Here is a 20,880-nt window from a genome sequence, read left to right as displayed (position 1 = left end):
TTTGTATTAACATTACAGTGTGATGTAGGAGTTCAACTTTATTCTTTTGCATTTGAATATCAACTTGCCCAGCGCCATTTGTTGAAAAGACTACTTTTTCCTCCATTGAATTGTGTTGACACCCCTGTCAAAAGTCAATAGTCCATAAATGTAAAAGTTTATTTCTCGATTCTTAGTTCTATCCATCCATCTATATGTCTATCCTTATGCCAGTACATGTCTTGATTAACATAGTTTGCCAGTAAGTTTTGAAATCAGAAAGTGTGAGGACTCTGTTCTTTTTGAAGATTGTTTTGGCTCTTCTGGGTTCCTTTCATTTCCATATGAATTTTAGCATCAGCTTGCCAATTTTTGTAAAGAAGTTACCTGGAATTTTGAAAGAGATTGATTGCATTGAGTCCATTGATCAATGTGGAGAATATTGCCATCTTAGCAGTAAGCATTTTGATCCATGAAGATAAGCTGTCTTTCCATTTATTTAGTGTTTCATTAATTTCTTTCAATAATGTTTTGTAGTTCTCAAAGCAGAAGTGTTGCACTTTAGTTTTTTTCCAAAGTATTTTATTCTTTTTTATGGTTTTGTACATAAAATTGCTTTTTAATTTAATTTTGTTTGCTCATTGGTCCTTTTTAGAAATATGATTGATTTGTATATTGACTTTGTATCTTGGAGTGTTGCTGAACTCATCAGTCTTAATAGTTTCAGTGGATTCCTTATGATTTTCTGTATACAAGATCATATCATCTGCAAATAAAGATAATTTTACTTCTTTTCCAATCTGGATGCCTTTTGTTTTCTTGCCTAATTGCCCTGGCTAGAATGTCTGGTATAATGCTTAATGGAAATGGTGAGAACAGACATCCTTGTCTTATTCTTGATCTTAGGTGGAAAGCATTCAGTCTTTCACCACTAAGTATGATGTTAGTTTTGGGTTTTTATAGATGTCATTTGTCAGGTTGAGAAAGTTCCCTTTATTCCTAATCTGTTTGTTGAGTGTCTTTTTTTTTTAAGATTTTATTTATTTATTCATGGTAGACATAGAGAGAGAGAGAGAAAGGCAGAGACACAGGCAGAGGGAGAAGCAGGCTCCATGCCAGAAGCCTAATGCGGAACTCGATCCCAGGACTCCAGGATCTCGCCCTGGACCAAAGGCAGGCGCCAAACCGCTGAGCCACCCAGGGATCCCCCATGTTGGGTGTCTTTATCATGAAGGTTAACTATAATTCTTCATTTTGGTATTTTAGTGGTTGCTTTACTGTTTACAGTGTACGTCTTTAACTTTTCATGTGCTACCTTCAAGAGTAATATACTTCTTTACATATAGTTTAAGAAACTTCCATTTCTCCCCTCTTAGCCATTATGATTGTCAACATATATTTTACTTTGGGATGTTATAAACTCTGTAAGAATTGTTAACATTGTTGCTTAAATAGTCAATTATCTTTTTTTTTTTTTGGAAGACTTTATTTATTTGAGAGAAAGAGAGCAGGGAAAGGAACAAAGGGAGAGGGAGAAAGAGAATCTCAAGCAGATTTTGTTGAGTACAGATCCCTTCAAGGGGCTCAATCTCATGAGCCTGAGATCATGACCTGAGCAAATCAAGAGATAATAGTCCATTATCTTTTTCATTATCTTTTTAAAATACTTATTTTTTAAGTTTATATTATAACATTTACTTGTAAAATCAATCTATGAGACCATTTAGGGTATTTGGACAACACACACATTTGTAATTAACCACCTTAAACATTTTTAAGTGTTAAGTATCTTTACATTGTTGTGTAACAGATCTCTAGAACTGTTTCATTATGTAAAACAGAAACTCTACACCCATTGAACACCAACTTCCTGTTTCTCCCTTTCTCCAGCTCCTGGCAAGAACATTCTACTTTCTGTTTCATGAGTCTGAATACTTTAACTATCTCATATGAGTAGAGTCAGTAGTATTGGTCTTTTTGTGACTGACTTATTTTATTTAGCATAACGTCCTCAAGGTTCATCTCTTTTGTAGCATGCGACAAAAATTACCTTCTGTATAAAGGCTTAATAATATCCTTTTTTAGGGATGATTTATTTATTTATTCGAGTGGGGAGGGACAGAGGGAGAGGGAGAGAAATCTTCAAGCAGACTCCCTGCTGTGCTCAGAATCTAATACAGAGCTCCATCCCAGGACCCTGAGATCATGACTTGAATGGAAATAAGAGTTGAACATTTAACTGCCTGAGCCACCCAGGTGCCCCAGTCTTAATAATATTCTATTTTATGTATATACTACATTTTCCTTATTTCTTTTTATATATATGCTATATTCATCTGTCAATGGACATTTGGTTTGCTTCCACCTCTTTTCTACTGTGAATATTGATGTAACGAATGGGAATGAGCAAATATCTTTATATATTCTGGATATTAATTCCTTATCAGATATATGATTCGCAAATATTTTGTCCCATTCTATAGTTTCCCTTCCACTTGAAACTCTTTCAGATTTCTATTATCTATCTTCTGTATATTGATTTTTCTTTCCTTGTCCCTATACTGGTTGTTCTATTTCTATTCAAAAATATATAAAATCCTTCCCTTGGCTCTACTAGATATCACAAGCATATATTATTCTACTTCTTTTCCTTTGTGGCCTAGTTTCTTGACAAGATAATTTACATTTGGTCTCTGGTTGCTTACCCATTTTTTATTTCCTACATTCTGTTTCTACTCTCACCCCTGTATTGAATTTAGTCTCTCACCAAGTATCTCTTAATCTCCAAATCAATCCATGATTTCTCATGTCTCTTGACCTCTCTAATAGCATTTGACAATGTTTTATACCCCATTTTTATTGAAACTCTCCTCTTGGTTTCCAAAACTGTCCATTTTCCTGACTTTCTGGTTACCTCTCTAGTGGTCATGTCCCCATTGCTGTCATCTTTCTTTTCAGAATTCCAAATTCATCAACACAGACATTCCCTCAAGTTCTCTCTTTGCTCTTTTCTCTCTTTTTGCTACTCTGTTCAATTCCAACACTTTAATTTTTGCCTTAAGATGCAGTGCCTTTTAAATATCTCCAAATTCAATCTTTATCCTGACTCCAAACCTGCATTTCTAACTGCTGGTTGAATATCACGGTCATAAAACTTTGGAGCAGTAAGAAGCCTAGAGATCATCTAGTTCAATATACTTCAGACTGTTCCACAGTACCTAATGGATTTCCTAGAGACAGATCAGTTGCTCATTTATCTCAGGCATCTCCATTTCTTTCTGCACTGTTTTTTTTTTGCTTCATACATATTTATTGAATGATTACTTAATGTCTTATGGACATTAAAAAGATAGTAAGAGGATATTATGAATAATTTAATGCTAGTAAATTTGACAACTTAGGTGAAGCAAATTACTTAAAAAATAGAAATGTGCCAAAATTGGCACAAAAAGAAATATAAACTTAATAGAAGTAATTATAGAAACAGAATTATTAAAGATATTGACATTAAATCAAAACCTGTCCTGGAATGATATAATTCCAATCCTATCCAACTCTTGCAAGAGTTAGAAAAATGTTAACACTTCTCCATGGACCTTTATACCAAAATCTGGAAGAACACTACCAAAAAAAGCAAAAGTGTAGAACAATCTCCCTCATGAAAATTGATTCAAATATTAAAATATAGCCAATATAACCCAGCATGTGAACAAAAACAGGTTAGCACATCATAATAAAGTGATTGTACCAGGAATGCAAAGTTGGTTAAAGATTTGAAAATCAAGGAACATAATTTATTGTGTTAAGAAAATAAAAGAGAAAAGGGGATCCCTGGTTGGCTCAGCAGTTTAGCACCTGCCTTTGGCCCAGGGCATGGTCCTGGGGTCCCGGGATCAAGTCCCACATCAGGCTCACTGCATGGAGCCTGCTTCTCCCGCTGCCTGTGTCTCTGCCTCTCTCTCTCTGTGTCCCTCATGAATAAATAAATAAAATCTTTAAAAAAAGAAAGAAAAAGAAAATAAAAGAAAAATGAAGAAATTAAACTGTTTTTGTCTGTCAATATGGTTTACATACAGAAAATTCAAATGAATCTACAGATAAACTATTAGAAGTAATAACAAGGTCACTGGACACACAATAAGAAAAAATAAAAAATAAATTTTTAAAAAGATTTTATTTATTTGAGAGAGAGAAAGAGTGAGAAAAGGAACAGTGGGAGGGGCAAAGGGAAAGGGAGAAGCAGACACCTCACTGAATGAGGAGTTTGATGTGGGGCCAATCCCAGGCTCGGGACTCTGGGATCATGACCTGAGCCAAAGGCAAATGTTTAACCGACTGAACCAGCCAGGCACCCCATAAAAATAAACTTATCAGCAACAAATAAATAGAAAATGGAATATAAAAAGCTGTACCATTTACAAGAGCATCAAAAGCTATCAAATATAAGAATAAAATTAAGAAAAAAAAGAACGCTACCAGAATACTCTAAAACTTTATTTATTTATTTATTTATTTATTTATTTATTTATTTATTTAATTTATTTATTTATGATAGTCACACAGAGAGAGAGAGAGAGAGAGAGAGAGAGAAGCAGAGACACAGGCAGAGGGAGAAGCAGGCTCCATGCACCGGGAGCCCGATGTGGGATTCGATCCCGGGTCTCCAGGATCGCGCCCTGGGCCAAAGGCAGGAGCCAAACCGCTGCGCCACCCAGGGATCCCTACTCTAAAACATTTTCAAGAAAAACTAATGAATATCTAAATAAATGAAGGACAACACCCCAAAAACAAATAAAACAGTTAAGAAATGGGCAAAAGACATGAATAGACATTTCTCCAAAGAGGAGATCTAAATGGCCAACAGACACATGAAAAGATGCTCAACATCAATCATCAGGGAAATGCAAATCAAATGCAAATCAAAACAGTGAGATACCACATCACACCCAACAGAATGGCTAAAATTAACAACACAGTAAACAACGGATGTTGGTGATGATGCAGAGAAAGGGGAACCCTCTTGCACTGTTGATGGGAATGTCAACTAGTACAGCCACTCTGGAAAACAGTATGGAGGTTCCTCAAAAAGTTAAAAATAGAATTATTTTATGATCCAGCAATTGCACTACTAGGTATTTACCTAAAGGATATAAAAATACAGATTTGAAGAGGTGCATGCACCTTGATGTTTTTAGCAGCATAATCAACAATAGCCTAACTATGGAAAGAGTTCAAATGTCCATCTATTGGTGAACGGATAGAGAGGTGGGGGTAATATTCGTATATATATGAATATTACTCAGCAATCAAAAAGAATGAAATCTTGCCATTTGCAACTATGTGGATGGCACTAGAGGGTATTATGCTAAGTGAAATAAGTCAGAGAAAGACAAATATATAATTTCACTCATATGTGGAATTTAAGAAACAAAACAGATGAACATAGGGAGAGGAAGGAAAAATAAAATAAGACAAAAATAGAGAAGGAGGCAAACCATAAGAGACTCTTAAATATAGAAAACAATCTGAGGCTTGCTGGAGGGGAGGTGGGTGGGGGGATGAGCTAAATGGGTGATGGGCATTAAGGAGGGCACTTGTTGGATAAGCACTGGGTGTTACATGTAAGTCATAAATTCTACTCCTGAAACAAAAACTACACCACATATTAACTAATGTTAATTTTTAAATAAATAAATAAAGGAATACATTATCTGCAAGAATTGTATGGGGGATGGATGAAATAGGTGATGGGGATTAAGAATACACTTATCATGATGAGCACTGAGTAATATATAGAGTTGTTGAATTACTATATTGTACACCCGAAACAAATACAATATTATATATTAACTATACTGGAATTAAAAATTTTAAACTTGATAAAAAATAAATATAAAAGAATTGTAATACAATCTTATAATTGTGTTAATTCTCCCCAAACTGATCTGTAATATAACTCCAATCTAAATTTCAATTGTTTTAAAAGAGAAACTTGTACATTCTAAAATTGAAGAGTAGATGCAAAGGATCAAGAATGGCAAAAACAACCTTGAAGAACAAAAACAAAGTAGGAATATTTACACTATCAGCAAGGCTTATTATCAAGCTATAGTATTAAAACAGTGGTACTCAAGGAAAGATAGATCAACAAAATAGAGTCTAGAAATAGCCCCAATCATATATGGTCACCAGATATATGACAAAGATGTGTGTGCGCGTGCGCACGCATGCACAATTGTGTGGGGGTGGGGTGGAGTGGGAAGGTGTGGTCTTAGGTGGCATTGCATAAATTGGATATTCATTGAGAAAAAAATGAACCTTGACTCCTACCACACATCAAACACAAGTATCAATTCAAAATGGATTACATCACTAAAATAAAAACACCAAAGATAACAATGAAAAAATATGTTCATAATCTTGGGGTAGGCATGCATTTCTTAAAAAGGAGACAAAAAGGAGTAACCTAGAGAAAAACAATTGACAGATTAGAGATCATTAAAATTAAGTGATTCTCTTTACTAAAACCACCATTAAGAGACTGAAAAGGCAAAACCACAAACTGGGAGAACAGTTTTGCAATCTACATATCCAAAAATGACTAGTATGCAGAATATGTAAAGAACTCCTACATATCAATAAGGGCACACAACCCAGTAAGACAATGGAGAATGATATACAAGAACTTTACAAAAGGAGAGCCAGACAGTCAGCATATTAAAAATTGCTCCAAATCATTAGTCATCAGGGTAATGCAAATTAAAAGTGCAATGAGTTATTACCACACACTTACTAGAATGGCTATTTATACAACAACAACAAACCAGGTGACAGTAACAAGGATTGAGAGGATATGGAGCAACTGGAACTATAATTCCTTCCTGCTAAAAGTGTTAATTGGTGTAACCCCTTTGGAAAGCAGTTTTGGCAATTTTTTTTATTAACTGAATATTGCCTGGCAGTCTTAACACTAGTCTACAAGTCTACAAAAGTGTATACTGTGTACACCCAGACCATATATTAGAATGTTTATGCCAGCACCATTGTAAAAGCTCTAAACTGGAAACAATTTAAAGCCCTTCAGAAGACAACAATAAAATGTACATATATATTATTGTGTGTTCATATAAAGAATACAGCAGGAAAAGAGATAAACCCCAATACATGCAAAAATATGAATGAATCTCACAGATGTAAGGACGAGTACATGAAGCAAACACAAAAATATACACAATAAATAATTCCTTTTATATAAGCAAAATTAGATGGTGGTGATAGAAGTTAGGGTGGTGGTTACATTTGAAGGAGCTCTGAAAGGGAGTACAAGGTAGACTTTTGAGATGCTCGTTATGTTCCATATGTTCACTTTTGTAGAATTCACCAAGATTTCTGAACTTTCTCTGTTTTCTGTACCTCTACAATTTCATACAAAAATGAAGCATATTTTAGTTAGAAAAAAATAGTATAGAAATATTTTTGCTCATAAAAAAAGCAGCGTGGTACACTTTGATCACATAATAATGGATTATGCAAGTAAATTATGATTTCTTTTCTCTTTTGTTTCCAATTTCAAAAATTTGGAGAATTGTCAATTACAGTAACTGTATTTGTTTAAGTTGTTTATTTCGTCTTCCTCCTAAATGGCTTTGATTTTCTATTTCTTTTTATTATATGTGTTTTTAATTATATACCACCTCAAATCTTGGGAATTGATTTCTGATGAAAATAAGTACAATACATACCATTTTATCTAGGAATTGTGGTTACCATATTTCTTTACTTTTTTTAATTCCAAAAAACTAAAAACGAACAAAACCAGTATGCTTTTACTTTTTCCATTAAATGTAAAAGATGAACATGTCCACTAGATGGAAGCACACCCCAAGACTATGTTTTTCTTGTAAAAAGTTAAACATTCTGTTTAATGTAAAAACATAGTCTTTAGCAAAGAAATAAAAGCTTATATATTACCAGTTAATAAATTGCTTTGTATTACTTAATGCTATGTTAGTAAAAAACTACAGGGATTAAGTTGTTTCATTCACATTGTGTGTTTAATTTTACAGATTTTATTTATTTTTCTTTTTTTTTTAAATTTTACAGATTTTAAACCCATCTCCAGAAGTCACCTCAGTGTCTTCTGCTTGGTAAACAGGGAAATTTGAACAAAGCAATGGATGTTTAATGCTCTTGTTTTTTCTTGAGAGAAATAGATGCTATCACCACTTTGGTTTCCTAGTCTAGATTCTAACAGTCCTCATCTAAATTATTTAAAAAGCCAACCATGTCCTTCTTATAGTAGCTAAGCCATGTTTTCAAATTTGTTGAATGCTGTCAAATGGATTAATTATTTTATTAATGGAGGAAACATTCCCTCTTGTTATAAATAGTCTTTTGCCTGGGATTTTAAAATTCCAGTGAGTTGGTGAAATTTTTCTCCTCCTCATCTCCCTCCCCCCTCCTCCTCCTTTTTTTCCCTCCTCCTCCCTCTCTCCCCTCCATCTCTTCCTTCTCCTTCTCCTTCTGCTTCCTCTCCTTCTCCTTCTTTTTTGATAACTCACAGGACTCTGCAGCCCCCTGAGTTATGCCCCTAGAATTCAGTGAAGAGGTTTTTACATGCCACTGCTTGTTATGGAAAATAATAAAAGATGAAACTAGTCATCTCTGGATATCTACTTTTAATAATCAACTTTACTGAAGTATGAGTTATGTACAAAACCCTACATTCCATTTAAAGAATACAACCTAATGACCTGGGCAGTTGTATACATCTGCAAAACCACCACCACCACAGAACACAGAAGAACATTTCCATCTCCTCCGAAAGATTCTTCCTGCCCTTTTGCAAACTGTCCCTGCTGCCAGGCAACCACTGCTCTGTTCTCTATAAATGAGTTAATTGTCCCCCAAATGGATATTCAATCAGAACACAGCACTATTTCTTTAAGAGTATTTCCTACTGCAATCCTTGGCACTTTGTCAAAATTTTTTTTTTTTTTTTTTTTTTTTTTTTTACTTTGTCAAAAATTAATTGACCATTTCTATCTGGTTCTGTTCCTAGATTCTCTTTTGTTGTATCCATCTGCATGTCTATCCAATACCACGCTCTTTTTTTTTTTTTTTTTAAGATTTTAAAAAATTTATTCACGAGACACACACAGAGAGAGAGAGAGAGAGAGAGAGAGAGAGGCAGAGACACAGGCAGAGGGAGAAACAGGCTCCACGTGGGAAGCCTGATGCGGGCCTCGATCCTAGGTCTCTAGGATCACGCCTTGGGCTGAAGGCGGCGCTAAACCGCTGAGCCCCATGGACTGCCCCAACATGCTTGCTTTTTTTTTTTTTTTTTTTTAAGATTTATTTATTTATTTATTCATGATAGACATAGAGAGAGAGAGAGGCAGAGACACAGGCAGAGGGAGAAGCAGGCTCCATGCCGGGAGCCCGACGCGGGACTCGATTCCGAGACTCCAGGATTGCGCCCTGGGCCAAAGGCAGGCGCTAAACCGCTGAGCTACCCAGGGATCCCCCATGCTGTCTTAATACTGCTATTTCTCAGTAAGTTTTGAAATCAGATGATATAAATCCCTCAGCTTTGTTGTTCTTAAAAATTGCTTTGACTCTTATGACTTTTTGCTCATTTATGTTTTATGCCATAACATGCAATTTGCTCCTAGTAAGGGTAATTTGTATGTCCCCAAACACTACCATAAATACACTACATAAAATAATTTGAGAGAATATGGAATTTTTGTTGTAATTATTTGATAAACGAATTGGTGATACGTGGATATTAACAATCAAGGACACCACCAGATGAAAAGTGGTATTTGAATGTGAGCTTTCACGGCAGTGGGTGATTTACTTAACCTCCGTGAGCCCAATTTCTTCACTCATACAATGGCAGCTCCCTCCAGGGGTCATCGTGGGGCTCACGTGAGATAATGTTAATGAGCTCCTACATCACCGTTGGCACACAGCAAGCACTCAATTGTTAGCTATTAATATTATTACAGTGGTTTGGTGTATAACATCCTGGACATGCAAGAACTTTTATAAACAAGATCAGATGAGATATTTCACTCATGCATTACATAAAAGATAATCAGGGAAGGCTGATTCACATCTGATTAAGATGTGAATCTTTTTTACATTGATTTTGATAGATTTCATCTTAGAATGAATTTTTAAAGTAATTACCAAAAAATTATACCATATTATTTTTACATTTAAATACCAAACTAAAATTTTAGATCTGTAATGACATTAAGAGATTATCTACTATTTCCCCAGCTGTTTACACTTGGAAGCTGCTAGCCCCTCCCTATTTTATCCTTCTCTGACAGATGTTGGCTTCTCTTATCCCTTCTAGAAGTAAAAAGCCTGTGTTATCAACCTAATAGCATTTTATGCAGCAACACAATAAAAAATTTACAGATGTAATGGTGCAACCTATTAAAAATCAGGACTTGATTTATTATACCCATTGATATAATAATCCCAGAAGTTAGAATTTCCCTAAAAATAAATTCATCTGACCTAAGGGGTAAGTTTCCTAGAAACCAAAGCTGGGAGTTAGAAGTGGGCTGTTCTTACCAATGATACTCAGTATTGAAGAATTATCTTTATTTTATGTTTTATCCCTATTTTTTAATGTGTTCAAAGAATCTTATTAATACTAAAAATTTAAAATAGAATCAATAGGGCAGCCCCAGTGGCTCAGCAGTTTAGCACCGCCTTCAGTCCGGGGCGTGATCCTGGAGACCAGGGATCGAGTCCTGTCAGGGTCCCTGCATGGAGCCTGCTTCTCCCACTGCCTGTGTCTCTGCCTCTCTCTCTCTCTCTCTGTCTCTCATGAATAAATAGATGAAATCTTAAAAAAAAAATCAATAATTATCTAGTTTTTGAATGTATACTGGTGAATATTTGGAACATAAAGAAAACATGCACATCAAATAAAATTTAATTGCATGCTAATGAAACAACTTTGAAGCTAGCCAAATTATGAAATCTGCCTTATGACATACAGCAGGTAACCTTTGGCAATGTCTGGATGCATTTCCAGTTGTCACAACTGGGGAGAGAAAGCAGGAGGTACCTCTGGCATCAACTAAGTCAAGACTAAGAATGCCGCCTCACAACCTACAATGCACAGGATGCTCCTCACAACAAAGAATTACTTGGGTATAATGTGAGGAATGCTGACATGCAATTCCTTTTCTATATGGAACCCAAAACCTCCTCATTGTTCAAGGGTGCAGACTAAAATAAAAAGAATGGATTAAGACCCTAATACCTTTTTCTTCCTTTTGATTCTTTTTATAAGCTTTGCATATCTTAAAAAAAAAAAAAAAAAAAAACATGTGAAAGCAAATCTGAATTCTAATGCTTTTTTTCTGGTATGTGGGCCCTAAAGGGTCTGATTTTTGTATCAGGTCTTAATATGATTCTCACAACAGAGCTGTCTTGGTCTAGAGTTGGTGTCCATCAGGATTCATTTTCTTCAGTGAGTTATTAAATTGAGATTTGAAAACACCTGATAGGCATCTGTTGTTGTTGTTGTTGTTTTTTTTTTAAGAAGTGTAGGTTCCCTTTCTTGATTTTTAATTCCTATTGCTTCTGTTTAAGGCAGTTGTGTCTGAAAACAGAAATCCAGTGACTGCTCAGGAGACAGTGGTCCTTATCAACACACATTAACTCTCCAGTGATGTTTGCCTAATTTTCAAAGACTGTAATTCAGTAGAGATGGAAGGCTGAACACATATATTATAAAGAGGAAAAAAAACCAATTAGGTAGCAGTTTGCTTTTATATATTTATTTACTTCATTAAGCAGATTTTCTAGCCTATAAAGCCTGCTCCTCTGAAATCCATTGGCAAATACAGCCATGTCATTAAATCCATAAAGCCGACTATTAGATGTACCTGAATGTTGACTGCATACTTGGTGATGAACCAAATATGAGTGTTTTTGTGTTTTTATTCCATTTGTTCAACATTAACAAGATCTGTCCTGAAAGGGGGAAAAAGTTAGGTACAAATTTAAAGAGGAACTCATGTAGTAGGCATTGAGGAGCTGTATATAGAATGAAAAGCCACTTGCAGCTTCTCAGCCCTGGATACACTGTGGAAACACATTTTCTCTCAGAATCTCATTTCCTCCCAGTCTTTGTAATTATTTGCTAAAATCATTTTTTCTTTTCTTTTCTTACTCCTTGGGTTTTTTCCATTGGAGACCTCTGAGCCTGAAAGAGACCTTTGAAAATGGGATAAACAGTGTCTCCAGGAATGGAGGTGTTTGGATTTTTGTCATAATAGATGTCAATGAATTGAAATAAATGAATACATCCATAGAATAAAGACTCGAAATCCCATCACTGTGGTAGGTTGTGGATCAGAAAGCTCCCCAGAGAAGCATATTTAAGGTTTAGAAAAATCAAACCCAACTCATTTCACTGTGAGACTGTGAATTACAGTGTGCTCTTTGAACTATGACAGTCACCTTTCCTTGAGCATATAAGTGAATCAAAATGAAGCCTATAGTTAGGAAAAACAGATTTTTAAAAAAAGTTTTTGGATAAACTCTTCCAGATTAGAGAAAATCTTGTTTGCAAACTGAGTTTTTTTTTTTTTTTAATCCTTCTTAAAGCAAACTAAAAAGTACAAGTAAGTGAAAGTCAAAAGCACAATTAGTGAAGGGTTTCTGTGAGTAGGAAACACTAGTAAATACTAAGGAGAGTACAAAGGAAGCAAACAATACAAAGTCTGTCCTCAGAGATGGAAGGGATTTCTTTATATGTGGAGTTTGCTCCTCAGCTCCGGTTGAATGTTGAAGTCTGAAACCAAGGGAGTAGTCACATCTCAGCTCCTTATAAATAAGGCCTTGTTGACCATGCATAAGTGAAAAGCTTACATAAAATCATGGATGCAACTCATTCCCAAGTAAGAGAAGAGCCACCGACTCTGACTTTCAGATAACCAGGTGGCTCATTTAGCAGTCTGCTAGGATGGATAGCGTCCTATTCTACCGTCACTATCTGTCAGCTGTACCTGTCATTTGGTATCCCTAAACAGGGCCATTTTTTTTAAGAGAATGTGCGCATATACACATGCACACGTGGGGTGGGAGGGAGGGCAAAGGGAGAGGGAGAATCTTAAGCAGGCTCCATGCCCAGCATAGAGCCTGATGCAAGGCTCCATTTCACCTCCCTGAGATCATGAACTGAGCCAAAATCAAGTCAGACGCTTAAATGAATGAACCACCCAGGCATCCTGGGGGCAATACATTCTGCCAAAAACCTTGCATCACAGACACTGATACTCTGAAACTGAGGCATCTCCTAGTCAGAGATCACAGAATAATTAAAGCTCTCTTCATTCTTAAATCCTATTTGTCATGATTCAGTTCATATGTTAACCTTCCTGAGATGTTTCAATGTTTTTTTAATCCCCAAACCACCAAACATATTTGATTAAATAACATTGTTAGTCTAGAATGAGTGGATCACATGGGCTGGCTCAAAAAGATTAATCTTGGTGAATATATAAGAAGAAAAGGCTCATTGGTTTGGTTCCCTTCCCATACCACGTCAGTTCTGGTGTTAAGAGATGAAGAGAAAATCCTTTGGGAATAGTCACAGAGAGGCTGGTAGTTGGCAGAAAACTCCGCCAGAGAGAGAATAGTTGCTCAATGCATGCTGAATAAATACATAGAGTATGGATCCAAGGAAGATATGTGCTTGTTAAAAAAAAAAAAAAAAAAAAAAAAAAAAAAAAAAAAAGAATTGGTGCCATTTTTGTTGTTCAAGACTTTTATTTTTTTCTGGATATTTAATATTTATGCTTTGTCACTATCCACACTGTGGCTTTTGAAAGCCTGAGCCACTTTGTGGTTCTAGCCCCAACATAATCAACATCTCTTCACTTTTAGAATTCCTTTTCTCTTGTCTCTTTGACTTAGTATGATTTGTATAAAAGGAGGACCTTGGAAAATAAATACTTCCTGTGAACTAGAGAGACCATCTGAGCAGTGCCCCGAACAACACGATTAGGCAGGAAAAACCAGTTGGAGAGCAGATACAGTATGATCTCTTGGACCAAGGTAGAGTTGTGTGCATGTCTAAAAGGCCATGCTGACTCACCAATGGAAGAAGGATCATGTAGGTTGACCAGGGTGAGGTAGGACTGTCCACAGGATTGTGTGAACTGTGGTAGCAAAGGCAGTATATAACATTCACTGACTAAACACTTTAGCTAACTACTTTCCTGAAAATTGTCTATGCTGTAAAAGACAAAGATCTAAGCTTTTTTTTTTTTTTAACTTTTTTTTTTAAACTTCTGATGATTCAAGTCACTAATAAATTAGTTCTTATGGTTGGAAATGAAAGCAAATGGCTATGGTGATGTAGAGAAGACAGCTGAACTGCACCAATATACTTGAGATTTTTAAATTAAGTTCTGAGTTACCTCACCTTATAAAAATACGTGTCAATATACTAAATACTCCACAAAGATCCAGGATGGGGGATATTTAAAAATACACTTCTCTTGGATCAGCACCAAAAATATCATTAGTTTTCTATACAACCCGTTACAAGTGTTTGCATTAAAATTATGTCTGATAAAAATTACAAAGTCCACATAGATAGGTAAAGATATATCCAAACAACTTTCAAATACATTTTGACATCAAGGTTAGGCGATTCGCTTGGAAGGGCTTTAGATTATGTACTATTGAATTTCTACAGTAAAACTTTTGATGGCAACCTTGTATCATGGGGATATTTCCTATCTTACACAAAGGAGGCACTGGTACTTGGAAACAAGAAAATTACTAGAACCCTTATGGTTATGGCTGAGGTGAGGAATTTGTGCAGCCTTCCACGATTTCAAAGAGGTAGTGATAGATGCTTGTCCGCCTGGCAATATCAAATGCAGTTTCTTCCAGGTTGTTTTTCAGACCCGGTTTGATATAGCGGTTCATCAGGAGGAGTTCCAGAGTGTCTTTGCTGTCTCTGTTCCCAGCAGCGAGATGTAAGGGGGTCAAGAGGCCTTTTGTTTGGGCGTTAATATCTGCATCGTGCTGAAGTAAGAAAGAAGCTACTCTGGTATTATTCCACTTACAAGCACTGTGCAGGGGTGTCCAGCCATCCACTGTCACTGCGTGGACATCTGCTCCTTGTGCAATCAGCTCACGCACCACATCTAAGTGTCCACTGTAGGCTGCTCGATGAAGGGGGGTATACTCATCTTCATCTCTAGTGTTCACATGAGTAGCCTTTTCAGACAGTAGCCTCCGCACTGTAGTAAGCTGAGACAGAAAAGACATCTTTTAAAACCCCAGCTCCACCCGAAACAGTAAATGAAGAAAATTTAACTGTCTAGTGGTGTCAAATTTACTTAAGTTCAATAAAAACTTGTTAGCAGGTGACTTAAGAAATAAAAATGGTTTAAGATTTCTTTTGGGGGGATGCCTGGGTGGCTCAGTGGTCGAGCATCTGCCTTTGGCTCAGGGGGTGATCACAGGGTCCTGGGATCAAGTCCCACATCAGGCCTGCTTCTCCCTCTGCCTGTGTCTCTTTCTCTCATGAATAAATAAATGAAATCTTAAAAAAAAAAAAATTTCTTTTGGGGGCAGAGAAGGCAACAGATTTAAGAATGAACAAACTAGTGTTAAGTTAACCACATTCTTGCTTCTGCGAATGGGACTCTGAATATCAAACACCAATATTGAATGTATGAATATCATAAATTTACCCCTGGCCCAATTAAGGCTCACTACATAAAACCTTTAGTCCTAGATGAATAATACACACTATAATTGTATTTAATATTTTATATTTCGTTAGCGAAGGAAACATAATAACTGATTTTTCTACCATAGGATTATGACACCAATATATGAAGTGCATAAAACTTTGAAAAATAAACTTCTTTATCAGAATACAATGGTAACAAGGAAATCTAGAGATTAAGGAGCTCAAACTAAAACAACTTTAGAAACATGTTTTTAGGAAGTGATTTTCAATTTGGTCTTTGGATCTCTAGTGCTCCCAAGTTAAAAATTTATCAAAAAATACGAGACCTTTTTAATTAGTTTAGTTGCACAGACATGGAAGAACTTAGTAAAATGAAGTAGAAGTGGCTAAGTGGGAAGAATAGATGTGATGATACTACTTAGATGATACAGGGCAAATAAATATTCCTGAATCTCATTTTCTTAAACTTTTAGTAAAAGGGAAGAATATTCCTTGTGGGGATATATGAGGATTAAATCAAATAACGTAGAAAAGCACATGGTATATTTGGTATTCAAAACATGTTAATTTCTATCCTCCCTCTTCTAAATGATAATTGTCTCTAGGATGATCTTAATGACTTAATATAAATGATTTAAAAAATACAGGTGATTTCTTGTTAACTTTATAATTATCCCTTAAACTTCCAAATAATACCTAATAGGATGCTTTGTGACTTACTAGGTCCTTTCATGGACATTGCCTCATTTGATCCTCAAATCCTGTATAAAAGATACTGGTATTATCATGGCCATTTTTATAGGTAAGAAAATAGAGGTTCAGGAATGGTAGGATCTGCCCAAAATTACAAACCAAATAGAGGTTCAGGGACAGGTCTTCTGGCTCCGAATCCAATACTTTTTCTACTATAGTATGGTATCCTTTTTAACTGTTTTTGTTTTTACCCGATTTTTTTCAGCAGCCCAAAGAAGCAATTTGCTTGGATCTTTTTCCATCTTTTTTTCTTGTAATTGATACCACTCTTCAGTTTTTTCATCTTGCTCCTCATCTTCATCAGAATTCCCTACCCAGAGACTTTGGGTACCAGTGGGAATAAGGTGTCCATGTGTTTCCAACAATTCAAGTTGGTTAAAGTGTTCAGAAAAGTCCACAGAATTGTCTGGGTCTGGTTTTCCATTATCACTTACTTTCCCTCCTTCCATTTTTACTATGATTCTAAATACAAAACATTTCAAATGCCAGGGTATAAATAATCTTTCTAGAGATGAATCACGTCTGCTTTATTTTATTCATCAATATCTGGAAGCACAAACACAAAAATCATTAGTGAAACAGTAATTAAGTGTTTATCAACAACACAGATAAGTCTTGCAAACACACACAAATAAATCCTGTCTAAACATTTTGGTTTTACCAGTATTCTTTATATTGTCTAAATACTGGAGCTGAGATTTCAGTTATCTATGCCTTTAATGGTAAAAACTCCTTATGTTTTTTGTTTTCTTCTACTAAGTCAATGGTTATATTATTCTGAATCTATTGGCTTATATCCTATTGTATTATACTAAGAGTGACATATGCTTAAAGCTTTGAAATTATAATTAAAAAGACAGGCCTATTCATAATTTTTATAAAACAGACACACAGATGACATAAAGCAGAAACAAAAATTTTTAGTTTCTAATAAACTACTTCAAAGAATTTGGCATTTTTAGAGATGGAATAGCCCCAAGGACATCTGTCCAAATCTCCCATCAATGCAGATCTTTATTATAACATAAATAATAATTACCGTATTTCTATCTTAATAATATCAGGTTTGGGAAATTCACTGCTTTAAAATGGAGTCCCATTCATTGATACACAACTATAATTTAGTTGGCTTCTCGTTTCGAACTGAAATGTGGCTGTCATTCACTCCATTCAACAAATATGAATAGAATGCCTGATATGTGCCGGTCTTTGGGTATTGGGATTTAAAAATGAACAAGATCCATGTCTTAACCTCATTAAGGTTACTGTCTAGGGGAGGTGACTGACAAGAATAGTATGATCTGTGCTATGACATGACTTCATCCACATATTGTGAGTATACAAGAGGATTAGAATAATACAGTCCTAAAGGATTAAAGAAGGCTCCTTGAAGGAAGTGACATTTATTCAGCTAGGCTGCCACATTAATTTATAAACCAATATCAGTTTAAAGAGTTACACAGCTTACTAAATCCTAATCAATTTTTTAATGCAAATAAATAATATCTTAAAAATACCATTTCTCAGGCTCCCAACTATATTTGTTGAAATCTTATCAGTCTTTCAAGGCTCTTCTCAGATGTTACCTCTTTCATGAAATCTTTCTTGAACTTCCTAATTAGATTTCTCTCTAGAAGCTTTTTTGGTGCTACATATTGTCTTTTTTTTTTTTTTTAACATACTGTCTTATTTCAGCACTAATTAGTTCCTTAGAAGATTATTAACTTAAGGATGGGGACTGTATTTAACTTATATTTATAGCCTACTATACGTATAGGCTATAAATATAATAAGAGAACATTAAGAAATATTTCTAGAATTAGATTTAATTAAAGCCCTGTCACTTGATTTTGCCTGGAATGGATTTAAAGAGGTTCCAGAGTTAGTCTACTCTTAAGATACCAATTTCTTTCTAATTTCACAAGTTTAATAGTATTCAATCCTAATGTAGCATTAGATTTTATTATTAGTGCCAAAAATACTAGCCTCAAGCTTAAATTTATCACTCATGACTAATAAAGTCTCTGGGCCTATTATGTCATTGTAAAATGTAATGACTGTACTAAAGGATTTCCAAGTCCTGCCCAGCTTTTCAGAGTCTATGGAGACCCCATCAGGATTGCTTTATGATTTATTAGCTCTCTTGGAATTGTCACTTTTTATTATTGAAGGGTTGTTGATATGCAATGTTTTATTAGTTTCAGGCGTAAAACACAGAGATTCGACAATTCTATACATTACTCATTGCTCAGCACAGTACACTATACCACTGACCATACCTGCTGTATTATTGACTATATTCTCCATGCTGCACTTTTCCTCTCTGTGACTTATTTATTTCATAGCTGGAAGTTTGTACCTCTTATACCTTTCACCTATTTCGCCTATCCCCTCACTCCTCTCCCCCCTGGTAACCGTCAGTTTGTTTCCTGTGTTTATGATCTGTATGTAGAACTCCCATTGGGGTTTTCATTTTTTTCTTTACTCTCAAACTATTCCCTGAACCTTGCAATACAAAAATGATCATACATCAGTTCATCCAACACTCTGAACAGATACCAATAAAGTTAATTATATCAAATACAGAAACAATAAAGCACGCATTTTATTTGCTTAAAGCACACTCTTTCCTTTCTGTAAAAATACCCCCCACACACACACTTTTTAAAATAAATTCTGAATTTACTGCTCCAGGTACAATAAGTTACATATAAAATTTCTTTTTATATTTTAGGTAGATTTAATTTAGAGAGTCCAACCTAGGTGCATTTCCTTGATTCAGGATTTTTAAAAATTGAGTTAATTTTCTTACTTGATAATATTCCACCAGGAAGAAATAGGGTATGTTTCTTAAAAGAACACATCTCGACAGAGATTTAAACTATGTCAACGCCTCACAAATAAGTGAGCAGCAGACGCGGTCACAAACCCCTTCTGACAGGTGAAGGCGAGGAGCTTCTGATAGATGAAAACAACCCGCCCTAAATTAAGGACGCATCCGTGGAACTAAAGGTCAGATTTCCTAATTCAAAAGTTTCACATTATTTTGTCAGTCACTGCACTGTATTTTACTGCTCTCAGCACAAAGCCATCCAGATGTGCTGACCCGGGATCCAGAGGAGAAAACAGGAATAAAAGGGCCGAATGCTCTAGCTCTGGGGAGTGGGAGTGCGAGAGAAGGCGCCTAGTCCGGGCCCTCCAGCGCCCCGGTCAAACTTCCGGGGAGGGAGAAGGCCCCGGCCCGGCCCTCCGGCCCACGGGTCACTCCACGGGGAGGGAGAGGGCCCCAGTCCCGCCCGCCGGCCCGTGGGCACTGGACGGGCCCGGAGTCGCGCCGGCGGCCTCCCAGCCAGCCCGGGGTGCGGAAGCCGCTCCAGCCCGACCCACGACCCACGGCCCACGCCGCGGCCGAGCTGCAGGTCCCAGCCGGGGTCGCCAGGTGACCCGCCCCCAAGGGCCCAGCACTCTTTAGGTGGCGCGAGGGGACCGGGGAGCGCGGCTCGGGACCAGCAGGAGCTACCCACCTTAAAGAAGGGAGAGCCGGCGCCGCGAGCCTCGCTTCCGGGGTCGTCCCTCGGTTTCTCAGGATTGGCTCCTGCTGGAGGGCGGGGCGTCGCCGCTACTTTCCCGGCGCCCTCCCGGCGTGCGGCAGCCAATGAGAGCCGAGGAAGCATGGAAGCGTGACGTCATCACTGAGGTCTCGCGAGGGAAAGAGCTGCGGCGGCGGCGGCGGCGGCTGCTGCTGCTTTTTTTCCTTCGCTCCCGCCCAATTCGGGTGGGTGGCCCAGCGGGTTCCTACGCGCAGGCTCCGGGGGCTCGTATACCGCTCCTCCTTCTCGGGGGAAAGACAGCCTGGAGGTCTGGTGGAGGAGCTCTGGAGAGCGCAGGTGTGGGGTAATTTAGGAACCGTACCGCCTCCTACTTCTGTGGGATGGGCGGAAGCCCCGTGGACTGCCTTGGATCCGTGGGGCGAGTTGGCTGCGTCCCGGAGGGGTCTGGTGTTGGCTTCGGAGGGTCGGAGGCTGGGCTGGGGGTGCTGAGGCTGGGAACCTCGGAGGAACCCGGAGTCGCCAGCAGCTTGGCGGGTTCCACGGGCCTACGGGCGCCGGCGAGCTCCGCGGAGCACGTGTTCCTGTTTATTTACAGTAGTTTAAAAGCGGGGCCCTTCTGTTTTCCTAAACAGGACCATTCCTTTGAAAGATCTCGTGTTTGAGCGGCAAATACGGAGTCTTCTCCATGCTCTGGGGTAGCCTGTGCATGCACTTTAAACATTTTTGCACAGAGTTGGTGTGCTAAACCAGAAGTATTATATGTGACCCTTTCTGCACATTTATTTAATAAACATTAGTTTTCCGTGGTTTAATCATAATGGTGAGACTAAAATAGCACTGGAG

At 37.1% G+C, this 20,880-nt stretch overlaps 2 protein-coding genes across 5 annotated transcripts in view; one reads left to right on the top strand and one right to left on the bottom strand.

Moving 5' to 3' along the window:
• Window positions 1–13,768: 13,768 nt before the first annotated feature.
• On the bottom strand, window positions 13,769–20,147 carry ANKRD49 (ankyrin repeat domain 49). Of its 2 annotated transcripts, none has more exons than XM_077867504.1 (3): window positions 20,011–20,147; window positions 16,678–17,032; window positions 13,769–15,285 (listed from the first exon to the last, which is right to left on the bottom strand). In XM_077867504.1, exons 2-3 carry the CDS (start codon window positions 16,933–16,935, stop codon window positions 14,824–14,826), a joined length of 720 nt encoding a protein of 239 aa, XP_077723630.1. In that variant the 5' UTR covers window positions 16,936–17,032; window positions 20,011–20,147; the 3' UTR covers window positions 13,769–14,823. The 2 variants fall into 2 exon arrangements, with proteins under 2 accessions (XP_077723630.1, XP_077723631.1); XM_077867505.1 differs by lacking the exon at window positions 20,011–20,147 and adding an exon at window positions 19,299–19,870.
• The window catches only part of MRE11 (MRE11 double strand break repair nuclease), a 73,569-nt gene continuing 72,035 nt past the window's right edge, over window positions 19,347–20,880 (top strand). Inside the window, exon 1 of one of the 3 annotated variants that reach the window (XM_077867498.1) lies at window positions 19,347–19,498. The gene's annotated coding sequence lies outside the window, so the exon portion shown is untranslated. Of the gene's footprint in view, window positions 19,499–19,831; window positions 20,374–20,880 lie in introns of those variants that run through there. The other 2 variants (XM_077867497.1, XM_077867496.1) reach the window with 2 other exon arrangements.

Source organism: Canis aureus, chromosome 23 (genome assembly GCF_053574225.1).
Source record: "Canis aureus isolate CA01 chromosome 23, VMU_Caureus_v.1.0, whole genome shotgun sequence".
NCBI classification, from domain to species: domain Eukaryota; kingdom Metazoa; phylum Chordata; class Mammalia; order Carnivora; family Canidae; genus Canis; species Canis aureus.
This window is presented reverse-complemented; position numbering and strand designations above follow the sequence as displayed.

Bases quoted from the DNA above. Each gene is read 5' to 3' on its own strand.
- ANKRD49 (XM_077867504.1), bottom strand. From the start codon at position 16,935: ATGGAAGGAGGGAAAGTAAGTGATAATGGAAAACCAGACCCAGACAAT. The intron at 15,286-16,677 runs GTAAAAACAAAA...TTTCTGTCTCAG, and splicing joins GGGCTGCTGAAAAAAATCGG to CTTACTACAGTGCGGAGGCT.